This window comes from Sceloporus occidentalis, unplaced genomic scaffold (genome assembly GCF_023333645.1).
Source record: "Sceloporus occidentalis isolate IW3139 unplaced genomic scaffold, rSceOcc1.0.p SCAF_173, whole genome shotgun sequence".
Lineage (NCBI taxonomy): Eukaryota > Metazoa > Chordata > Lepidosauria > Squamata > Phrynosomatidae > Sceloporus > Sceloporus occidentalis.
The window spans coordinates 737,209-758,792 of NW_028317153.1; the positions used below are offsets into that span (position 1 = coordinate 737,209).

The 21,584-nt window shown below is 42.7% G+C and overlaps 1 protein-coding gene across 1 annotated transcript in view; it reads right to left on the reverse strand.

The window, feature by feature from the left end:
• Positions 1-523: 523 nt before the first annotated feature.
• Positions 524-21,584, reverse strand: part of LOC149279272 (phosphatase and actin regulator 3-like) — a 35,865-nt gene continuing 14,804 nt past the window's right edge. Inside the window, exons 9-14 of the mRNA XM_089501388.1 lie at positions 9,158-9,213; positions 6,280-6,341; positions 5,465-5,605; positions 5,235-5,311; positions 3,719-3,794; positions 524-1,063 (exon numbers count right to left, since the gene is read on the reverse strand). Coding sequence (XP_089357514.1) covers positions 524-1,063; positions 3,719-3,794; positions 5,235-5,311; positions 5,465-5,605; positions 6,280-6,341; positions 9,158-9,213 — 952 coding nt within the window. The remainder of the gene's footprint in view (positions 1,064-3,718; positions 3,795-5,234; positions 5,312-5,464; positions 5,606-6,279; positions 6,342-9,157; positions 9,214-21,584) is intronic.

Sequence of the window (21,584 nt, forward strand, 5' to 3'; positions counted from 1 at the left end):
GATACCTGGGAAGGTGACGGGCCTGATGTCAGTACGATGTGCCAGCAAATCAGCAAAGAGTTCACCAGGAAGATTCAGGTACAGCACTTGCCATGCCTTAGCTTACATTTTGTGTAAAATCAAAACTAAAAGAGTATTCCCAGGATCTGTTGGGCCACCGTGAGATATTTCCGCAGTGTAGCTGTATACTATTTAGTAGTCGCGCTGCAGCTGAGGTTTGGAAGTTTGCGGCCTTCAGAGCGTGTTATCTATGAATCCGAGAACTAGGGGCGTTAAAAACAACACAAGATTATCTGATTTTATTAAAATGCGGGCGCGTATAGCAAGGACCCATATAATGCCAGCGGCCAGAACTGGGGATTAATATCACACCTTCTGTGGGCGAAAGCATGACCCTCATTGCAGCGCACACAAACACATTTAGACAATTTCTGAGTAATTGTCATTTTAACTTTAAGGGAACAGAACTGATGGTTCTTGTTGCAATATACAATATACATAGTTATCCGTAACAAGCCCTTTACTAGTCCATCAGGGCATCTCCCGCTCTCTTGACCACCTCTCCCATCAGGGCATCTCCTACTCTCCTGCCCACCTCTCGCATCAGGGCATCTCCTGATCTCCTGCGCATCTCTCCCATCAGGGCATCTCCTGATCTCCTGCGCATCTCTCCCATCAGGGCATCTCCAGCTCTCCTGCCCACCTCTCCCATCAGGGCATCTCCCGCTCTCCTGCCCACCTCTCCCATCAGGGCATCTCCTACTCTCCTGCGCACCTCTCCTATAAGGGCATCTGCAGATCTCCTGCACACCTCTCCACTCAGGGCATCTCCTACTCTCCTGCGCATCTCTCCCATCAGGGTATCTCCTCCTCTCCTAAGCATCTCTCCCATCAGGGTATCTCCTCCTCTCCTGCGCATCTCTCCCATCAGGGCATCTCCTGATCTCCTGCGCACCTCTCCCATCAGGGCATCTTCTACTCTATTGCGCACCTCTCCCATCAGGGCATCTCCCACTCTCCTGCGCACCTCTCCCATCAGGGCATCTCCTGCGCACCTCTCGCACTGAGCAGTAGGAAATTCTAACGCGCCTTATAGGCATATTGGAGCTTTTATCATCTTAACCCCTTTTCCTTGTAGAATCGTTCCAGGAAAATGGATTACTTTACAAAACAGTCATTAAAATCTACCCAGAAACATCTTACCTCCCTCAGTGTCCAAGTGAAAGAATGCAGGTCAGTTTGGATAAACACTTTAAAATGCGGGTAAAGTATTCAAGGGGTCCTGTTACCACAACCCAGTTTTCTCTGCTCCAGGATTAATCGCCTGGATAAGTTCCAAGGAGCCATCATGGAAGAAATCGAGAACTTCGAAAAGGATTCCCAGGCCCTGAAAGCCATGGAAAAAGAATTCACAGTAAATCTGTCTTATTAAATGATTCTTTTCATGCCGTATGGTTAGTTGCTTTGTTTTTGAAGTGTTGTAACAGGTTAACCCTTTCTCCGTTGCGCCGTTATATATATGGACAGATCTGTCATCTTGAGGGTTCAGGTCCACAATTTCCACGTCCCCTCTCTTCGTCTTTTGCAGAATTTCTGGACACAGCAGATGCAGACATTTAGCGTGTATCAAAAAAATGAACAACGACGGTAGGTATCGATCGCTGCAGAAGATAATATAAATGTATATTATATATATGTGAATCAGCAGATAATAATATTGTGGCTGTTATTGGGGTCTTAATATGGGTTTGATTACATATTATTCGGGGGGCTATTGAAAAGGCTTCCTGGGTATCTTCCTAATCTCCATGTTTGTGTTATAGGATTCGTAACCTCAGGTCATCGCTCGAAAATAATGTTTCCCACTCTATTGACTTTGAGGAAAACGTATTTAACTCTGAAGTAGGTTCCCAATGTTTCATGTATGGTCGTATTCTTTGTGTTTTTACTACCAATACTACTCGTTGGAGGGAAGCTTATTTTGAGGAGGGATCGTAAAACAAGAGACCGGAATCTAACACTAGAGGGACAGAGATGTAATGTAAGGATGTGTACTTTACTGAGAGAGTAGTAGATAAATGGAACAGTCTCCCAGCAGAAGTGGTAGAGACTAATACAGTAAAAGTATTTAAACATGCATGGGATAGGCATAAAGCTACCCTGACCAGACCAAAGACCGATAAAGGTTTGAGTCCTTAAATCAGGAAAAAGGGGCTTACTAGACGGGTCAAATGGGGCTCATCGGTTGATTCATAGTTATATAGGCTGAAAAAAGACAAGCGTCCATCAAGTTCAGCCTTTCCTATATCTGTTAATTTGTTGCTGTTGATCCAAAAGAAGGCAAAAAACCCCCCAGTTTCGCTCTTTCCAATTTTGCACTAACCAGGGAAAAAATTCCTTCTTGACCCCAAAATGGCAGTCAGATTTCTCCTTGGATTCCATCCGCGCAGTTATGTCATGCGCTACTTGTTCTGTCCCGTTGACCTATTGTGCAGCGCTGCGGAATATGATGGCGCTATGTTAATGAATAAATAACTCCTCATCCTTCGAGCTTCCTTTGTGTCTCCTGAAATATGGAAGGCGTTCAGCACTCTCCAAACGTCACGGTAATAGCGAGCGACGGACTAAAGTGATATTTTTGTTCATTTGACTAGATGGCTCAGCTGAAAGACAGCATGAAAGTTGTCCAGGAAAGACTTCTGAAAGAAATGGTAATTGTGGCTTCACGGAAACGTGCCATCTGATACACTGCATTAAATATATATGGGCGGGAACACGTGTAGGGAGCACACGCGTGTTACGTATATAAAAGTCATCGTCTAAGAAAAATATTAAACGATCGGCCCTCACAGCCACCGACGGCTGTTAATGCTCAGGTCGTTCTTTAATTAGCAAAGGGGGCTCCGTGACCCTCTGTTTGGGAGATACCTCAGCTGCTAGGGGGGTTTAAGAACCAGAGCTTTAAAACGTAGTCTGTCCAAAGACGTCTGGGGGGTCATCCACACTCCTTTCTCCATTGAAGGGAACATAATTCTGCTTCACTGAAGGTCCACGATTCCTTTGAGAGATCAAGAAAGAAGCAGCCTTGCAGGGCCGATGAGTATCTGGATTAGCACAGCACCCAGTATATACAAGGAGGGTATATTTTGATTGAAAGGGCAATTCTTATTTTGGGGATCTGGCTAAATCGTGTTCATCTCTCTTTCCAAAAGCAGGAAGAGGAGCTCCTCAGTGTGCGCAGGGGTCTTCAGTCTCTCTTTATGGCCGGAGCCCGGACTTTCTAAAGACACTAGAAAAGGAAAGTCATCGGGAAGGTGATTTGTTTGGCCTTTGAATTTCGGTTCTCACAGTTGCTATTTTCATGTTATTGTGCCTTTTTATTGTTTACGCTATTAGTTTTGATGAAAAATGCATGGTTTTAAAAGCAAATTAATTGTAACGACTCTTGGAACTTTCTTTGCTCGCCCATAATTACTGGGTCATGTAAATTTTTACCATAAAATACATCTAAATACATGTAAAGTATTTAGATGTACTTTTTTTAAAAACTTTTTTGGAACTTCTAAACGCATTTGCGGAGGGTAGTTTAAAACGTCATTTCGTACGGTCACTCGGATGGAGAATAAAAATGCTCTGAGTGAAATCAAATGTAAGAGATTTTATTTGGATCACATGAAATATCTCGTCTTTTACACAAAAGACAGATGGAAGGGACAACCTGGACATACGGAGGGCGGTTGATGGGGAGATGCTTCTTCTCCTCACTATGCGTAGGGCAGAAAATAGACCGGGTGCTAAAATGCAGAAGGGTAGAATACTGGCTGCCATATACAGGACACCCGAGATGGGTAGCAGTCGTACATATTGGGATCCCTTAATCTTTCCTGATAATTTGGATCCTGCAAACCATTCCCCGTTTTCTCTGCCTCCTCTGACATCTCCCCAATATGTCAGATGGGGTCTTCAGAACCGAGATCCGTAAGCGGCAGATGTATCAGCAGCTTTTGACCCGTTTAGAGATCCTTCCCCTTTTTTAACACCCGCTGCCTCGCGGGACACGATCGCCCCGTTTCTCACCTTTTTACATTAAATACTCCGTATCCGATACGTTTTATTCATCGGAAAGCACAAAACAAACGGTCGCAGCAACTTTTTCATGTTTTTTAATAAGATAAACTCAACAGGAAAAATGCTGTAGCTGGTAATCTGTCAGGTTTTTTTTTTTGTTTTTTTTGAAAGACATAAAAAAAAAAGGAACAAAATATAAAACATGAAAATATTTTGCCGAGGCATTAACTTTAAGAGTTACAAAGAAACCGTGATCAGGCTGACATGTCAACTTAATACCGTATGGAGTGCTGGCCGGATATCCGGTATGCTTTTGCCGTAGTGAAGCCAAAACATGCGCAGCATCTCGCTGCAATCCAGCTTCGCACCGCAGTGTCCTTCCAGTCTCTGTCAACAACACCCAGTTCATTTTGCGTGTGTATCCTTGAGCTGTTTTTATTGTTTTTTTTAGTTATGATTTTTTTTTTGTACTCCCCCATGTGGGGCTGATCAGTCCCCAGACATACGCGGCGGACTCATCGCGAGTCCCGGCCCCCTATCGCAGACGATTCTTCTGCGTCGCCAAAACCGCTCTCTGCGTAAATATCAGAGCGCCATGCGCTGAACTTCGAGACTGCGCGTCACTGATCCTAGCGGAACGTGGTCAGCAGCTTTACCGAAAAGTAGAACTCTCTTTCCCACAAGGAAACTCCTACGGTCTGTGATATCTGAAAAATAAAGACAGCCGGGTTAGAGAGCTTTCCTTCCACAACCTCAGCAAGAACAAAGTCAATGCTTACTATGTTACCAGTAAGACCTTCTCATTGCTTGTGCTAAAACCTCTGACTGCTGATATCCCCATGATATTACTTTACGGAGAGGGCGGTAGATAAGTGGAACAGCCTCCCAGCAGAAGCGGTAGAGGGTAATACAGTGAGGGTATTAAGCATGCATGGGATAGGCATACGGCTCCTGAATCTAAGACGAGACCAACGACTGATTAAGGTTTGAGTCTTTACAGCAGGAGAAACGGGCGACTAGACGGGGGGCCGATCTGCCGGTGGGTTCTGTTTCTATTGTCACAATAACTCCGTGATGCCCAAACTGTATTACCTGCTGCGACTCCCCCCACCCCGTGACCCGGCCTCCATCCACATATTAAACGGCCATATATAAGAAGAACCAACCTGGTCAAGTGTTTGCTCGACGCATGAACTTCCATCTCATTGCTTTTATATTCATTAAGTTCCTTTCGAATAGCGGCCTGAAAATATAAAAACACTAGACGATTAACATGATACACCCCTTAAAAATGAAGTAGAAGTAGTGCGTTTGTGTCGTAGACCCCATTCCCCCCGCTTTAGATCGCTGGGCTGTCGCTAGGTATTCTTTAGACCGTTGTAGACTTCCTTCTTACCTTGTCTGCCGCAGATAGTCTCGTCCACGGCTTGTCTGCCCTCCTGTCGTAATCCTGTGCTTTCGCCACCTCCACGTAATCGCTGAACCGTATCAGGATTTTCCTTTCTCGCAGTTCATCTACAGTCGGCCTCTGGTTCAGCTGCACGCGGAACAAAAAAACTTGTTAAAGGCGTGACATTCGGCGTCTGAGCTGCCATCATTTTGTCCAATACATTATTATTATTATTATAATTATTATTATTATTATTATTATCAGAAGCTTTGGCCAATACATTGTTTATTATTATTAATAATATTATTAGAAGCTTTGCCATGAAGGGGTTAATAATAATATCAGAAGCTCTGTCCAATACATTAGATATTATTGCTATTATTATTATTAATAATAACAACAATATCAGAAGCTTTGTCCAATACATTATATATTATTCTTTTTATTAATATTAATAATATCAGAAGCTTGGTCCAATACATTATATATTATTATTTTTGTTAATATTAATAATAATATTATCAGAATCTTTGTCTAATACATTATATGTTATTATTATTAATAATAATATCAGAATCTGTCTAATACATTATATATTATTATTTTTATCAATAATAATATTATCAGAAGCTTTGTCCAATACATTATATATTATTAATAATAATAATAATAATATTATTAGACGCTTTGTGCACAGCTGGTAATTTCCCCATTGCAGCGGGATCCGATGAGAATGAATAAACAGACCGACTGACTTCTTCCTGTTTCCCGCACGATTCCCGCTTTTATTGGGCAAAGAAATTTCCAGAAGCACGGCTCACCTTTCTCGTTAGCCTTTGCTTTATCTCACGTCGTTCTTCTTGTTCCGTCTGGTCGTTTCTTTCTGCGGAATACCAAGAAACCAAACCTTTAATTTTTTTTTAAGTTCTTTTTACCAACAGAACACACAGACGGCAACATTCTTTTTATTTTTTATTTTTTTGTGCAAAGCTCACTTTGGTTGGCGATTTTCCGGGGGTTAATGCCGCAATGGACCCAACAGCTTCATTAAATAAAGCAGAACCACCTGCCATATTTATGAACCGCTCAGAATTGCGTGACTTGCGGCTGCTTTAAATCACCCCGAGAGGTAAATAGACACGCGTGTAAAGATCGCAGATGACTGCGTGTATTTATCGCAGATGGCTGCCTGTAGCAGGAATTATTTGGCAAGCGAGATGCTCCAACCTGCTAAACATCAACCGCTTTAACAACGAGCGCCGATCCTAACGAACGACAGTCGGATTCCCACGGCTGCCCTTTGTCTGAACTAGGACTCCATTTCTTTCCTGCGGGGTCTTCCCCGGGAAGGAGCGGACGGCTCTTACCATTCCACGGAACGCCTCTGCACACAAGCTAAAAATAACCCCTGTGCTGCAGTGGGAGTGGGAGGAATACATTATCTGCCGGAGGGTAACGGTAAATTAGATCTCTATTTCTGGCGCTGTCAGCTAAATAAAGATCCAGGTCAGTGTTACTAGGACTGGATCCGGAAAAAACAAAAACAAAACAAGCTTCCTCAAAATATCAGGATTTTTGCTTTCGAGAAGCTTTGTCAACAAAGGCGTGAAGGAGCTTCCCCGTCACTCAAACACAAAGGCTTTCATGTGATGTAACATCTCTCTGCGTGAAACACCGGCGGGATCACCCCGTTGCCCCCGCTCGGGGTAATTCCTTCTGCGCACAAATTGTTTTGATTTTATATATATTCCCATATAAATGCTAAAACGCAGCTGTATGGCCGTCATTTAATAATAGACAGAGCAGGTTGTCCTCTGATGTTCAGGGGTGGCTTTAAACATGTCCTGTATCAAGGATTGTGTGTTGCTGTGTTGACATGTTGCGTGACACTGGCGTGTGCGTCTAACCCCTTACTCTGATAGGGGTACGGGGTATGCTTTAAAAGGAGCCAAATTCAAAGGTTTTTTACCCATCAGGGTGGATTACAGGTAATGTTCAGCGTGTATTAACTCCCATATACCGGCTTAGGTACCTGTGTGGTTACTGACTCCAGCACTGATGGAGTTAAAGCCGCTAATGCTGTACTCCCAGTACTAAATACAGATGTACTGGGGTACTTTGCATTATGCCAGACGGGGAGTTTTGTATGCAGGGGGTGTAAGTGTGCACTGGCGGAGGCGGTATCCCCCCTTTTGGGCACTGTGTGTATCGTCTGTTGAATGGGATTCTCAGTATTGTCTCTAAGCAGAGGAGCTCTTCTGCAGATAGAGACATCACGAAGCCATTAAGCAACAGATTGCCGTCCTTGACTTTTACTTTTAGCCGCCGGGCGCCGGCAGCAGACTGTGATCGGTGATGCCAGCACTCGGCTGATTCTAGGAATACCCCCGCTATTCGAGGCATGGCGGGTTTGAAATGCCCTCGTGTGGAGCGAGGCTGGTGTAATTGTATATTTATATGCCTCTTAAGTTCCTATCCCTCCTATGGATTAATGCAATTTCATATAGACAAAGAAAAACACATTTAAAACCCTTATTAACAAAGGGGGATTACAGAGGGAGACGGCAGGGTGCGGGTTCCTTGTCTTTGGGGTTTTGGGGGCATAACTGGAAATTAGCTTTGGCTACATCTACCCTTGAGACTGTCGTTTTTGCTTCTGTTGGCCTCAAATGAAATCTCATGAAATACAATGAAAACGTGAGGAATAGGGGAGGAAACTGCAGATTTGGGTTCAGGCTATTAAATGCAAGTCTTAAGTAAACACTCTAAATGATATGGTTTAGAACCTAAAGCCTCGCCTAAAATAAATCCTTGTACCATTTAACTTAATTAATGTGTTTATTAAATCTTTGTTTATGAAGGAAGAATTGGTGAAAAGCTCCCATGTCTAAGACAATCGCCTAATTTCTAATAATAAATTATTATTGTTGTTTTTGTTGTTGTAGTAATTTAGGTGCATTAATCTAATAGATTGGTGAGGCTTATCCTTATCAGAGTGAATAAGGGGTATATATATATATATATATATATATATATAATAACCTCTCCTTGGCCCAATCCCATCAGTTAAAGGGCCAAGGATAGAGCTGGTGGCCCCCCGCTACACCAGTAGGATTAGTAAATTAGCGAATGTTAGGGTCATGGGGCTGGGGGAGAAGCAGCAAAAAAAAGCCATGAAGACAGGTGCAGAACACGTGAGGAATGGCAGGCTGGCTCTTCGCTGCATCGCTGAGCGGGGCAGTTGGAGAGGAAGCTGCCAAACGGCCCAAAGAGGGGCATTTAATTAATCAAATCCACAACACGTGTCCTAGGGGTGTGCCCACCGCTCTGGGACGCAAAGAGTTGCGTTTTATGGCGAGCCATTCCTGACATAAGAGAAAGCTTTTCTTTTTTCTTTTACAAGAGGGACTTCTGTCTACATGAGACGCAGCCCATAAAGCACGATCCATCACAGTATAAACACCGATGCCGCCAAGCCACGCGCCAATATTTAACATTTTTACAGGGTGCGTCAAGTCATTCCGGGGGTCCGTCTGAACTCTGCGTAAGCCAGTCAAAAATATAAAGCGACCAGTATTCGGGGACGAGGAAAAGCTCTTACAACTCCCATCATGCACAGCTATCATATGGAAGCCTGTGTACAGATTTGTATTTTTTTTTTGGACAGAATACAAACAAAGTAAAGGATCCGATACTCACGTTTCAGAATATTCCTTCTTTCCAGCTCTTCCACGGCGGGTCTTTGGCTCAGTCGCCTGCGGAAAAACACCAGAATCACGTTTTGCACCATGCTGGCCGCCGGGGGGTTAATTCTACGAGTGTCACGAGGCAAGTCACTTCTGTTCCCAGGCAGTGGATTTAAGGGATCTGTCCTGCTTAAATCTACGCTTCCTCGCTCGGGGACGTCTCTGCGCTGAAGCTAGACTCTGAAGGGATCTGCCGTTTCTAGGCAGTGATACGATGTAACAGGTGGGGAGGGTTACAGGCTCTGCGATGCTCTGTGGACAGACGCAGCTCTGCTTGTCAGCTCAGGCACAGAAGAAAGCCTTGTATACAGCTCTGGGGTCCCGCCCACCTGTACTGCCTCGGCCAATCAGCCGGCGTGTGCTCACGCTGAGCCTGCATAACAAATTAGGCTTCCCCGTACTACTACAAACCACCCCCTCCACTGCAAGGAGCTCGAGGCCGGCACTCGCGGGCACTCGGCACGAAGCTGCTTCATCCTGTGGTCTAAACGGCTTCGGCGTGAACAGAAAAATAAAAAGCAAGGAATAAAAAAAATATAATAATGACTGTAATTTACAGTTTCTGGAAATTTTACATTTATATTTATAAATTACTATTGTTATCTTTTAGTTATATGGCGCCAGCTACTCCCGCAGCGCTTCGTGCCGTCTGTACTTTCTGACAAAACTAGAACCCACAGACTGAGACGAACCCATACATTAGGTAAAGAGGGCTCGGCTTGCAAGCTTACAATCTATTCTGGATCCCACAATATATCCCGATGTCAGATAACAGACCCTGGAGATTGCGGGGGAAACAGCAGGAGAAATCCCATGCAGACCTTTGTAGGATTCTTAGCAAAGGTAGAAAAGATGTAGCAATGTGTAATGATACTTTAGATACATTTTGCATCTTATGTATTCGGCACCCGTACAGATTCAGCTCCTCTGTCTGCTAGGGGGATGCAGACCCCCAAACCGCTGTTTACTGGGACCCCCCAGATGAATGAGATTGGAGTAAAGCAATTAAATCTTACAAACCATGATTTACCACTTCATTCCAACAAAGGGGTTATATAGGCAACCAGCCATTCTCTAATTCCCATAGGACCTGGAGGCATCTCGTGGAGAGGTGCGGTAGACATTCTCAAACACTGGTGATTCCGTCGCGGATCGACACCCTGCGCTAATAGCGGCGGGATACAGAAAATGGAGCCACAATACACAGTCTATGTCTAGCCCTATACATCTCCCGATGGCGCTATATAAAACAATAAATAATAATAATCTCTTGATGGTGAGATGCAAGGTTCAACCATCCGGTTGCCTTTCAATGGCAGCCTGGAAAGGGTTACAGCTTATAGACATCAATGTCTCTCCCGCAACCCATCTCAAGATCCCTTGTGGGGAATGATGCCCAACGTCTGGGGTCCTGGTACCTCTACATTTGGCCCTACGGGTCAGCTACCCCTTTAACAGCCCTTGGATGGATGGAAAATGCACCAACTGTGAGCAAAGGGGTCCAACGCTTATGGGGCTGAAGAGGTTAAAACACAATAAATGCAAGATCTGTATGAAATTATCTCTCCTGTCACCCATCAAGCCTCATTTCTCGATCCGCATGTAACGTACGGGACACACTGTATCCCTCTTTATCAAATCATCACGGAGCCTTAATTAGGTGCATTCAATGTGTACGACGGGAAGGGTCCCGGGAGGATCGGCAGCCGTCGGATCGTCCACTCCAGCCGCTCTCCTGAGTTTCTTAGTACAAAGCAGAACATTCTTTACCGCCAAGTAATTGTAACGTAATCAGAACGAGTGGAAATCATGAGAGATTACAGCTTCGTGACTGTCGTTCGCGGAGACTGAAGCCGTCCGAGCGCCATTATTCTTACATGATAACTCGGCTCTCACAAACAGTCTAACAGTGCAAACAGAAGGAACCTGCGACCTCGCTCTAAGGATAATATCAGATAATATATATATATATATATTTATGTGTAATGGAGCTCGGTACCATGTATATCATAAGAATTCTATAATGCAAATTCGAAAGCCCCATATAAATCCATCTTGGGGGGCGATCTAAGGAGACGGGGACAGCCTGTACTGGAGGCTGGAGACGGATCTTACCTTTAATGGTTCGAAGACTATAAATATCTGATTTTATAGACGCATCTTTGTCACTTTGAAACAAAGACAATTATTTACAAATTCTGCTCTTCTACAGGATATAAAAAGACTTATGAGGATTAAAATCAATGTCCCCCGGGGGCCGAGAGCAGACTATACGGTTGCCATGAGAACCCCAGATATTATAAATAAATTAAAACCTCTCCACTCTAATTAGATCAAGTGCCTTATGGGTAGTTGGGTACCTGTGTTATTGGCAGCGATCACGACGGTGAACACAGAGTATAAGAACACAGACGAGAGGATTCTGTATTTTGGGTCAAAAGTGTTTAAAACTTTGGAAAAATTATTCTTTCTGCAACAAAATGATCAGCGAAAAGTTAATTTGGAACCCACCTCATTAAGGTGGATTACAGATAGTAAGGCTAAGAGAGGACGTCAAAGTGACTCCCATTCACAGGACAATTGTTTTATCTGGAAATTCTATTTTTTATTTTTTTTTTAAATCCAATTTTTTTACCTTTATTTATCAGGATTTTTGGCACATTTTTACTTTTGGGGGAAAAACAGAAAAATCGGATTTGGAAGAAGTGATTGAGTTAAAGTATCCAGTTAGTGTGAGGTGCGTCGGGCACCAGGGGGGCACCAGCAGTCGCTTCAGATAAGGCCCCCAATGTGTAGAAGCCGGTCTGATACTTGGGTGCAATAGAAGCTTCAACAATACATGGGGGGGCATGCGCAAGAGATCAATGTGTAAAAAGGACATGGCATGTGCGGATGGGGGGTGACAAAAGGAGCTTTAACTACTTAACTTGTGGACCGGCCCAATTTTCAATAGTAATGTCACAATCAAAAGATAATGATCTATTACATCAGTGATGACATCACAGAGGGTTACTCTGGCCTTGTATAAGCCAATAGAAATTAACCTAAAACCAATTCCTCTTCAGGCCCAAAAATACCAATATTTGGCATTATCTCAACTTTCTGCTGATGAGAAGGTTTTCCAACGTCTCTATGATAATAAACATAGTAAATGGTGAAATCTGCTTCGTTTTACTAATAAAATAAGATTTACATTTTGATTAGATGGGGTAAATTTCCTTTATAATTTTCCACGCACACTTGAGTGTGAAGGTGATGCTATTTCAGTACGTTTGGATACTATATATAGCTCGGTGGTTAAAAATATATATTTCTGTGACTATTTATATCCCAAAAGCAGCCGTCAGCGTCTGTAGTTACAGAGAATGACAGATCTGTTTGTTTCCACAAGGTTATTTTCTCTTACAAAAGGTGTATTTAAGGAAACCCACACAATGCGTTGAAAAGATGGCGCTTTGTCTAACGTGTGTCCACATTCCCGCAGAATACAAGCTGCCAGCTTATCCACAAACATTCTTTCAGCCGCTTCCCGACAAATCAAAGCACTTGGGTACGGCTGGCAGAGACCCTGCGGGTTTACGGAAGGGGGGACTCTATTTAAAGGGATAGGGTAAAAAAAAGGGGGGGTATTGACTCACAGGAGGGAAATATGGTTTTGTGGTAATACCCCACCGTGGATAGGCAGGGCAAGTCTGGGCAACTGTGATTAAAGAGGAGCTTGAAAAAAAGTGGCTACAAAATGAATCAGAGGAATGGAGTCGCTGAGTTATGAAGAAAGGACGGAGAAGTTGAATTTGTTTACATTCGAAAATATGGAAGGGGTATGATGTCATTTTACAGATACATACGAGGACAATGCCAGACGCCGTCTGACAAGCTGTTCATTAATAGGAAGAGGCCGTCCGTTCAGACCGGAAGGAAGGAATTTGGGTCTAAAGCAGCAAAAAAAATGGTTCTTTACCGTAAGAGCCCTAAAGGCACCAAATTATTCTCTAAGAAGACGGACAGGAATTAAAAATGGCCTCTGCAGCAGAACGGGAGCTAAAATGTGACGAGGAACCCGAATATCTACATAGGGTGATCAGTATCAGCAAAAAAAAAAGCAAGGCGCTGATGCGACTTTATACCGCCTAGAAGGCTGAAGCCGCATTGCCGCCAAGACAATGATGAATTAGAGACAATTAGAAAACAACCCAATCCCCTCGAGATTGTTTGTTTATTCACTTTTGGACCAAAAATGCTGAGTTACATAAAAAATCGGTATATGAAAACCGGAGAGAAGGACGGAGTCCCAGATTTCATACGGAAACTTCGTAGGAGTCCGTATTTATTCAAATCACGCGAATACCCCAATAATCACTTTATATTGCTGCGATATTTCCGTGTTTGACTAAAGCTACGCTTTTTATTTTAAATCACTGGGGGGGGCAGGAAAAAGTGCTTTTATTAAGAAACTGGATAAATGGAAGATGGCCGTGTTTGAGGTTTTTTTTATCAGCGGTTACATCATTCCAAAGAACTGAATTAGTCTGGAAAGGTGTGACCAGAAGCTATGACTGCTGGGGAATATCCACCATCTTTATTACTATTATCCCCCAAATTGTGAAGTTTTGTGAAACAAACTCAAATTTATTATTAAACGTATCGTCCCTAAAACAGCCAGATTGTACAGAATTAAAAGGGATACAATATTTGCTTGTGATCTCATCGCCGTGATACAATTGATGAAAGCATAATGGGCATATGGGCATAATTTTGAGTAAAACTATATGATACAAAGTGTAGCACGGGATGTACTAATCGCACAAATGATCGTCGGTCAGATCCTGGCCTTCAGGGTTTGCAGAAGAACTAGAATGTGTGTTTGCTGCCCGTTCTGCGTTATAACTCATCACCCTTCTGGTCTGGAACTTGTTGCAATAAACATTCCAATAAAACAATGAAAAGCTCTTTGGAACGCCGCAGAAAAGGCTCCCGAGATCTCAGCGATGAGTTCATCAGACAAGACGGAGCTCCGGAGGAACGTACTGATCCGGCACAGCGGCTCTGTGTACATTCTGCTCCCAAACACAGCTCGCCGAGGACAATAACAAACCGAAACAATGAATCCACGCAGGCCGGCCTTGTACAGAGCGTGCGCCGGCAGATCCGAGGCATCCAGATGCTTTCCCAAACGGCCCTGACATGCGTTTGTCAACAAGGTGGGAGGATTAGCGCGAAAAACACACAAATCCCTATTATTCTATCAATTCTATTAATGGCGAGTGTATTATCCGTCTCTTTAGCCTGTAGCCCACGGAGACGCCGCTAAAACATATCAAGCCTCACGAGCCCATTCATTACACGATGTGGCCTGAGTGCTGGGGTGCTGTTATATTGTGAACGGGACTCAAAAACACATATGATTCAGGGGGGTAACCACCCGTCGTGTATATGGGGGCAGTTATGATATATATTTACGCTGAAAAGAACGGACAGCTGAGAAGGCATTCAGGATGTCCTTAGAACTGAAAAGGTGGACCAATCAGTAGGAAGAGGGGAAATTGTTATGATGAAGAACTGTTAGAAGAAGACACAGCATTACGCTGTAAGAAGATGGACAGACCACGGCTTAGGCCAGGATAGGGCCGCTATATGATTGGACCCTCTAGTAGGTGTCAGGTCCCTGGCGACCCCCGATTTGCATGAATAATTGTAATTATAATCAGGATGGGGGGTCATGCGCCCCCCCCACGAGAGAGCTTTCAATACACCGGAATACTCAACAATGACCATCAGAGGACGACGCCAGACACAGAGGGGGGGGACGTTCCCATAGAGGTGACTCGAAACGGCAGAAGAGTAACAGAGAACTAAGCGGTTATCGCCCTAAAAATGGGCAATGTCATTTAGACACCGAATATGAAAAAAATAAGAGCCTGGAGGACCAGGTTTCACGCTTATTCAGCAAGAACGTCTTTTACGGTGCGATTAAAATTCAAGAATCTGGGAAACAAACAACAATTTGCAATAATGTATCTTGGGTGAAGAGGAACGTCTCACAACCTCTCTATTTAGGATACAGCTCGGTAAAATACATGTGATTGTTATCATGCTGCAGTTTGTGTTAAACTGCGAAGGGAAAGGGGTTAACAGGTTTTATTTTAACCCACGGTTGGCAGGGGCTGGTCCTGCCCTGGTATAAGAAGAATGGATGATGGTAACGGCAGGTCTGCTATGATAGGCTGTGATATGGATTCCCCCCCTGCCATCGCCTGTTGTTGGGCAGGATAAATTCTATATGTCAGTGAAATGTAAACCTACGTGAGCTTCCCGGGGAGCGGGGATAACAGATCTTCCCGCCACCTCCCTCCGTCCCCTGAGAAGGCTCTCCGTGTGTCTCACGCCTTGCAATATGCATTATATAGAATGCTTATCCACAGCAGGACATTATACGTTATATATACATATAGTAGGCATAATACCATCCACCTGATTCCGAAGACCATAGTTTCTTTATATCGAGCGTTATTGGTGTTCACGTTGATACATTTTCCATAAAATTTAAGCTTTTTGGTGAATCAGAAACCATCTAAATTACAGATCTCCAATCATCACTGCGTTGTCATTTCTATCTAAAACACCCAACTAAGCGGGCATTCATTAACCCCTTTATGTTGCATAAACAATGCATAATTCATCTAAATATTACCAACAAGAAAGAATTAATTAACCAACAAGCCGGACACCTCTGGTCAAGGAATGTCACCCTCTACGCCATTACGTTGCCGCTGTGACCCACTGGGATCTAGCGATTTCTGTTTGAAGACCACTTTTGAAAGATTTTGGGCAGCATGGACCCGCTTCCAAAACTATGGCGGATAATTCCATACAAAAATAACCAAAAAAAGTATAATTTATTAAATAATAGTTTAAGACATCTCTGTCCAAAAGACCTGAGGACCATCTTGACCTGTCCTGGGGAAAACCTGAACCTCAGGACTTCGGGAAAATGTAATTTGCGTCTTTTTGTACCATGGCTATTGTGATCAAGATTCTCAATTTCTCAATTTGAAACCAGTAAGAGAAGGAATAGGCATTCGAGACACTAGATGGGAACATAGAATGGCAGAGTTAGCGTAGAAGTATCTGGCGTAGAAGATCCATTAAACACGAGACATATTGTAACGATGGAGTCAGATATTAGGTGATCTGCCAGCTCCCGGATCAAGATCCAGCTCTGTCTGCTGTTCTCTCCTCCCATAACTCAGCCAAGAAGAAGGAAAGTACGTTTCGTGATTTTCTTTATACCAAGAGCTTAAGCTTCGACGTGACTTTCCACGTCAGGCCAACTGGTCAATTTGGCTCATGTTACGGGATCTGTCTACAATGGCACCGCATGTCAGTGCTGCGGCACTCAAAGGCCTGTCGTGTCCCGAGATTAATAAGAAATAATAAACATAGCATAGAAATAATACAATATAATTCAGCCCAGTCATTATCTGATAGCATCTATTGCAGCTACAAAGTCCAGCTCCCGCTAGGGGAACGCTTGGTATTTAAAAATCATTCAAAGCTTCCCAGTAACGCATGCCAGAGCAATAATGCTGATCCCACTGGTGGTCTACAGATCCCACCAAGCGGACGTGGACCCCCCACGCTGAGCTTACAACCATCTCACAGGTGGTACAGGTCCTGGTGGAGACATGGGTGGTAAGAAGCCCCCAGAAAAAGCCAGGGGCTCCAGTAGGTGTCATATCCCCCCCAAAGTGTGTACACGGCTCCCATATATCAGGCTTCTGGTGGTGAAATAGAACCAACAAAGGAAGATAGAAGATACTATGAGTGACACGTGCCCCCCCCAACAGAACGCACACCGCTCTCGTGGATGGCAAATGGATGGACGTATAGGAAATATTTTTTTGTCCCGTACAGCACAGACCTGAATAAGCAAGGAGGACACACGCAGGGTTAATATTAAATCCGTACCCCTGTACCCCCTGATTTACACATGTCCCCGCTCAGGCATCTCTGTTGTTGGTCTGTGATGTTCTGCCGTACCCCGTGCCCGGTAGTAATCCGCGCAGAGACCGGTTATTGTTTTTATTCCACTAATTACTCTTCCTGCGCTGCTTCCTCGGATTAAAGACATCAGATTTTCCAGGATCTTCCTGTTGATTTGTCAGGTGTACCTGGATCGTTCGTGACTCTCAACCAGCTTGTGGTTTCACACGTGTCCTGTGCATGAGTCTTATAAATACAGTATAATATATATATATATATATAAAACTTCTGTAATGAGATTTATAGATGGAATATATCAAGGAGGCAGCTCTACAACAGAAGTTCTGAATCCTTTGTACCAACATTAAAGTTCCAGCGCAGAACCTCAGAAGCTGCAGGACATGACGGTGCCGTATAACTCAATAAATAATAATAATAATACGGCCGGTCCTCGCGGGGCTGCTGATTAATCAGCCATCTGGTCCATGGGACAATGCGTACTTCGCATAAAGCACTCTCTTTATGCACGCCGAGAAATACATATTCAAAGGCAGGAGAAAGGCGCCCAAATTGTGTAGGAATATGCACGATTGCATGTAGAAAATTATTATTTATTGTTTTATGTAGCGCCATCGTACTCCGTAGCACTGTACAATGATTAGATCAGGTTCCTTTCACAAACATGACATTGGCCTCCAGATGATTGTCACCCAACGGTTTCTTCTTGCTACATCAGGGGTTATTGGTGTCCTCATCCCACCCATAAGATTTATTACCCTGACTGGGGGGGGGGGGCAACAGGAGGAGCCCACCCAACCAACTCTTTTTACTGACAACTTCATAAAAAGGAAGACCCCCTAAAAGCAAGCATGATAATCCCCCGTAGACCTCATAGACCCGAGGACCAGTTATGGATCGGCCAAGGACTTTTTTCCCTATTCACAAAAGGGGTCCCTCAGACAGATTTTTGGGGCAGTGTTACAAACCCAGAGCTAATTAGTGCTCGACAAATGTTATAATCTGTTCTGCTCTAAATTAGCAGCCAAATACGTTAAAAACAGCTCGGAGAATCATCCCCTCCATCTGGCTTCTGTACGTCTCCAGCGCAGAATATATAGAAATAGTAGAAATATGTTCCGGAGAATTCTCAGAACGTGGCAGCGAGACGCGCGTCTCAGCTCGAGGTGTGAACTTGTCATTCTGTGCAAATACCCCCGAACTAAATACCGGCCGAACTATCAGATGTTCTAAAACAGAACGTTCTCCAACCCGGATACTTTTTATCATCGCTGGTTACGGTACGTCACGTACACCTTCAGACCAACATTGCTCATATATTAGTGCGGAGACGGCTTAATAATACTCATATCGTCACTACTGACGTGGACATAGCTAAGTCGACGTAGATGTGTTTGGTGGCATGTCCACTTCAACGGGAACAGGATGGAGATTGTGCATGATGATGTCATGTGTCCCAAAATCTTACTTTACAAATTTATTATTACTTTTATATTATTATTATTTTATTATTATTATTTTATTATTAACATCATTATTATCGTTATTATTATTATTATTATTATTATTATTATCATCATTATCCATAGTGTGTAATTCTTGTAACTTGGGGAAGAGGAATTATTTCACCCAAAATGTAACCGCTGGTTTCTAACTTCTAAAAATGGAACATTATTTTCTCTATCACCATGGTTACCTGGTCTCCGGTACACCACATTCTCTATTAAAATTTCAGCTCATCAGATATTTCTGTGTACTAGTCGGGAACTCTGGGAGCTTTTAGTTTCTAGGAATTAGGGCTTATACAAAATTTGGAACTGAAAGAGCATTCATACAGAGTATTTGTGGAGTTCATGGATCATATATATACATATACAGTAGATAGATGGATAGATAGATAGACAGACATTAAAATGAATGGTTTTAGAAACACAGGACTATATATATATATATTTATATTCTTAAATTAAAGGGGTTAATGCACAGTTTCACAGTCGCCGTTGCATTTTCCATCGATCAATATCCTCCCGCTAAGCATCGCGTTCTCAGCTCACGAAAAATACCCCCGATTGATTTCCCCGAGCCATGGTTTGCGGAGTTAACATACTAATCGCAGGCGAGGGATACACCAAATCATTTACTCCCCCCCCCCAAAATGCTAAAAATAGAGAGACACCAAATCAAATTCCCTACAATGCCGGAGGGGTCTTTCAGAACCATATTCAGGAAATTAGTCAAGCCCGATGTGACGTAAGGCTGGGGGAGCGATAATATAACCTGATAACAAAGATCGACGGAGTGAAATGATCATTTTATAGAGATCTCCAGAATTTGAGGTGACAAATCTTTCCAGAAATGGGCAACGCCAGCCATGGCATCTATACAGAGAACGGATCTGCAGACGGAGTCAATAAATACACCGAGTTTCAACGAATACTTCAACGCTTCGCAGGGAAATTGCATAAAATTCAGACGATCAGACTGGGTTATCTACGTTCCACGGTTATTTTTATTATTATTATTATTGCGATCGCATGTACGTTTCCCCCAAATGAGACATCGCTGGCGTTATTTGCCAAACAGCTCAATACTTTTTGGGAATAGGCATCCATTAAACTTTTTAGAGAGAAACGGGAGGTTAAAGAGGAAATCTAAATTTTTACTATTTTTCCTCCATATATACATGAAAAAAGTTTATTTTAGGACCTCTCTAGTAAATGCTCTTGATTAAACTTATAGTATAATAATAATAATAATATAATAATAATAATATAATTATAATAATAATAACATACATTTTTGGACCAGTCCTGAAATAGAATACTGAAGTTTTGGCAATGAAATGGCCCAATAATTTAATGGCCAAAAGCATTTTTTTTCTCAAGAGCCGAGAGGCATAATACATATGGTTCAACTTCACAGGAGAAACCCGGGGAAGAACCCGCTGGGAAAGCCGGGGACACCCATTACTTTAGACATCTCTATGTGGAATTCCAAAAAAGTTAGTGACCCAAAATCTTAAAGTTCGAACAGCGCAGGGGAAATAGCCCCAGAACGTCTCTTGTTGGCCAAATCCTTCTACGTCGATACCTGTTAACAACCCTCAAAATAAATCACGATTTATCCCTCTCAATGCTAATAAAATATTAGTTAAATGTACTGAGAGTCATTCATTTGTAGTCTTTTAACTACAGGTCTGTTCTGTAATTGTTGGGTAATTCCGAGACTGTTCAGCGGCTCAGACGCTCGAAATACGTTTGGGGATTTAGACTGACGTATTATGGAGATAATTAGCTATTTTGACGTCATTCTTTCATTTAAAGTGTTTTTTTTGGGGGGGAAGGAGGTGAAAGCAACATCATGAAGCAGCTTTGCGAAGCTGGGCCCAACTGCTGTGCGTTTTCCCGTCACTGGAGGAGAAAATTGCAGAGTATGGAGCTTGGCTCCTACATGCCGCTTGCGTATTAACGCTCTAGATTTCTAGATTCAACCGTATAATCAGACGACTCTGCGGAACAATCCCAGTCACTGAATTCACATCCAGAGCCTTTTGTTCATGACATTAAAAGTGTTTAATGTGGATCCGTAAACGCGTTTCGCTACAATGTAACACCAGACAGCATTGTCTTTCTCCGTACTTATTCTAAACACTTTGCATCATTACCTGCAGAAGAGCAAATGCTTTCAGCTGCCTTAATTCAACATGGAAATGAATTACTTGCAATTTTATGTCTTTTATGAAAACAACACAATATTCACATTTTGTGACTTTTTAAACTTTTGACTGCAGAACGAGCTGATTTAATTTTCTGTGTTGCTAACATTCTGACCTTGTTCATCAGGATACTGTGACAAATGTACTTAAATGTGTCATTTTTCTCCAATTCGATATCAATGATAAATTATTTAAGGGTATTTTTTAATAAATAATAAATAAATAAAAAAAAATCAATAAATAATAATAATAAAAAAAGAATGAATAAAAATTACAATAATAAAAATAATTTATTATTATAATTTGTTGAAAAAGATTTTTTTATGGAATTCAATTGTAAAAACCAAGATACTTTTCAAATATAGCCTTAAAAGTGGTTTAAGAAAATAGCAGGGGACAAAAAGATTGGCATTTGGTCGTCTTAATTAACCGAACATACCATTCGCGGTTTGGCGTTACTAAAACCAGAGAAACGTGGGTTAACATCTCACATACATGTGCGTGTTAAGCCGCCGACCACGTGTCATCTTAAGATGAAGGGCTATTTCTGCTACATATTTAATGCTTTGTTTTTTTAATCGTGCACTCGAGTCTTTAATATTTATGGATTATCTGCTGAATCTCTGCAACGGTATTGATCACATCCAGCCTGGCCACCAACAGC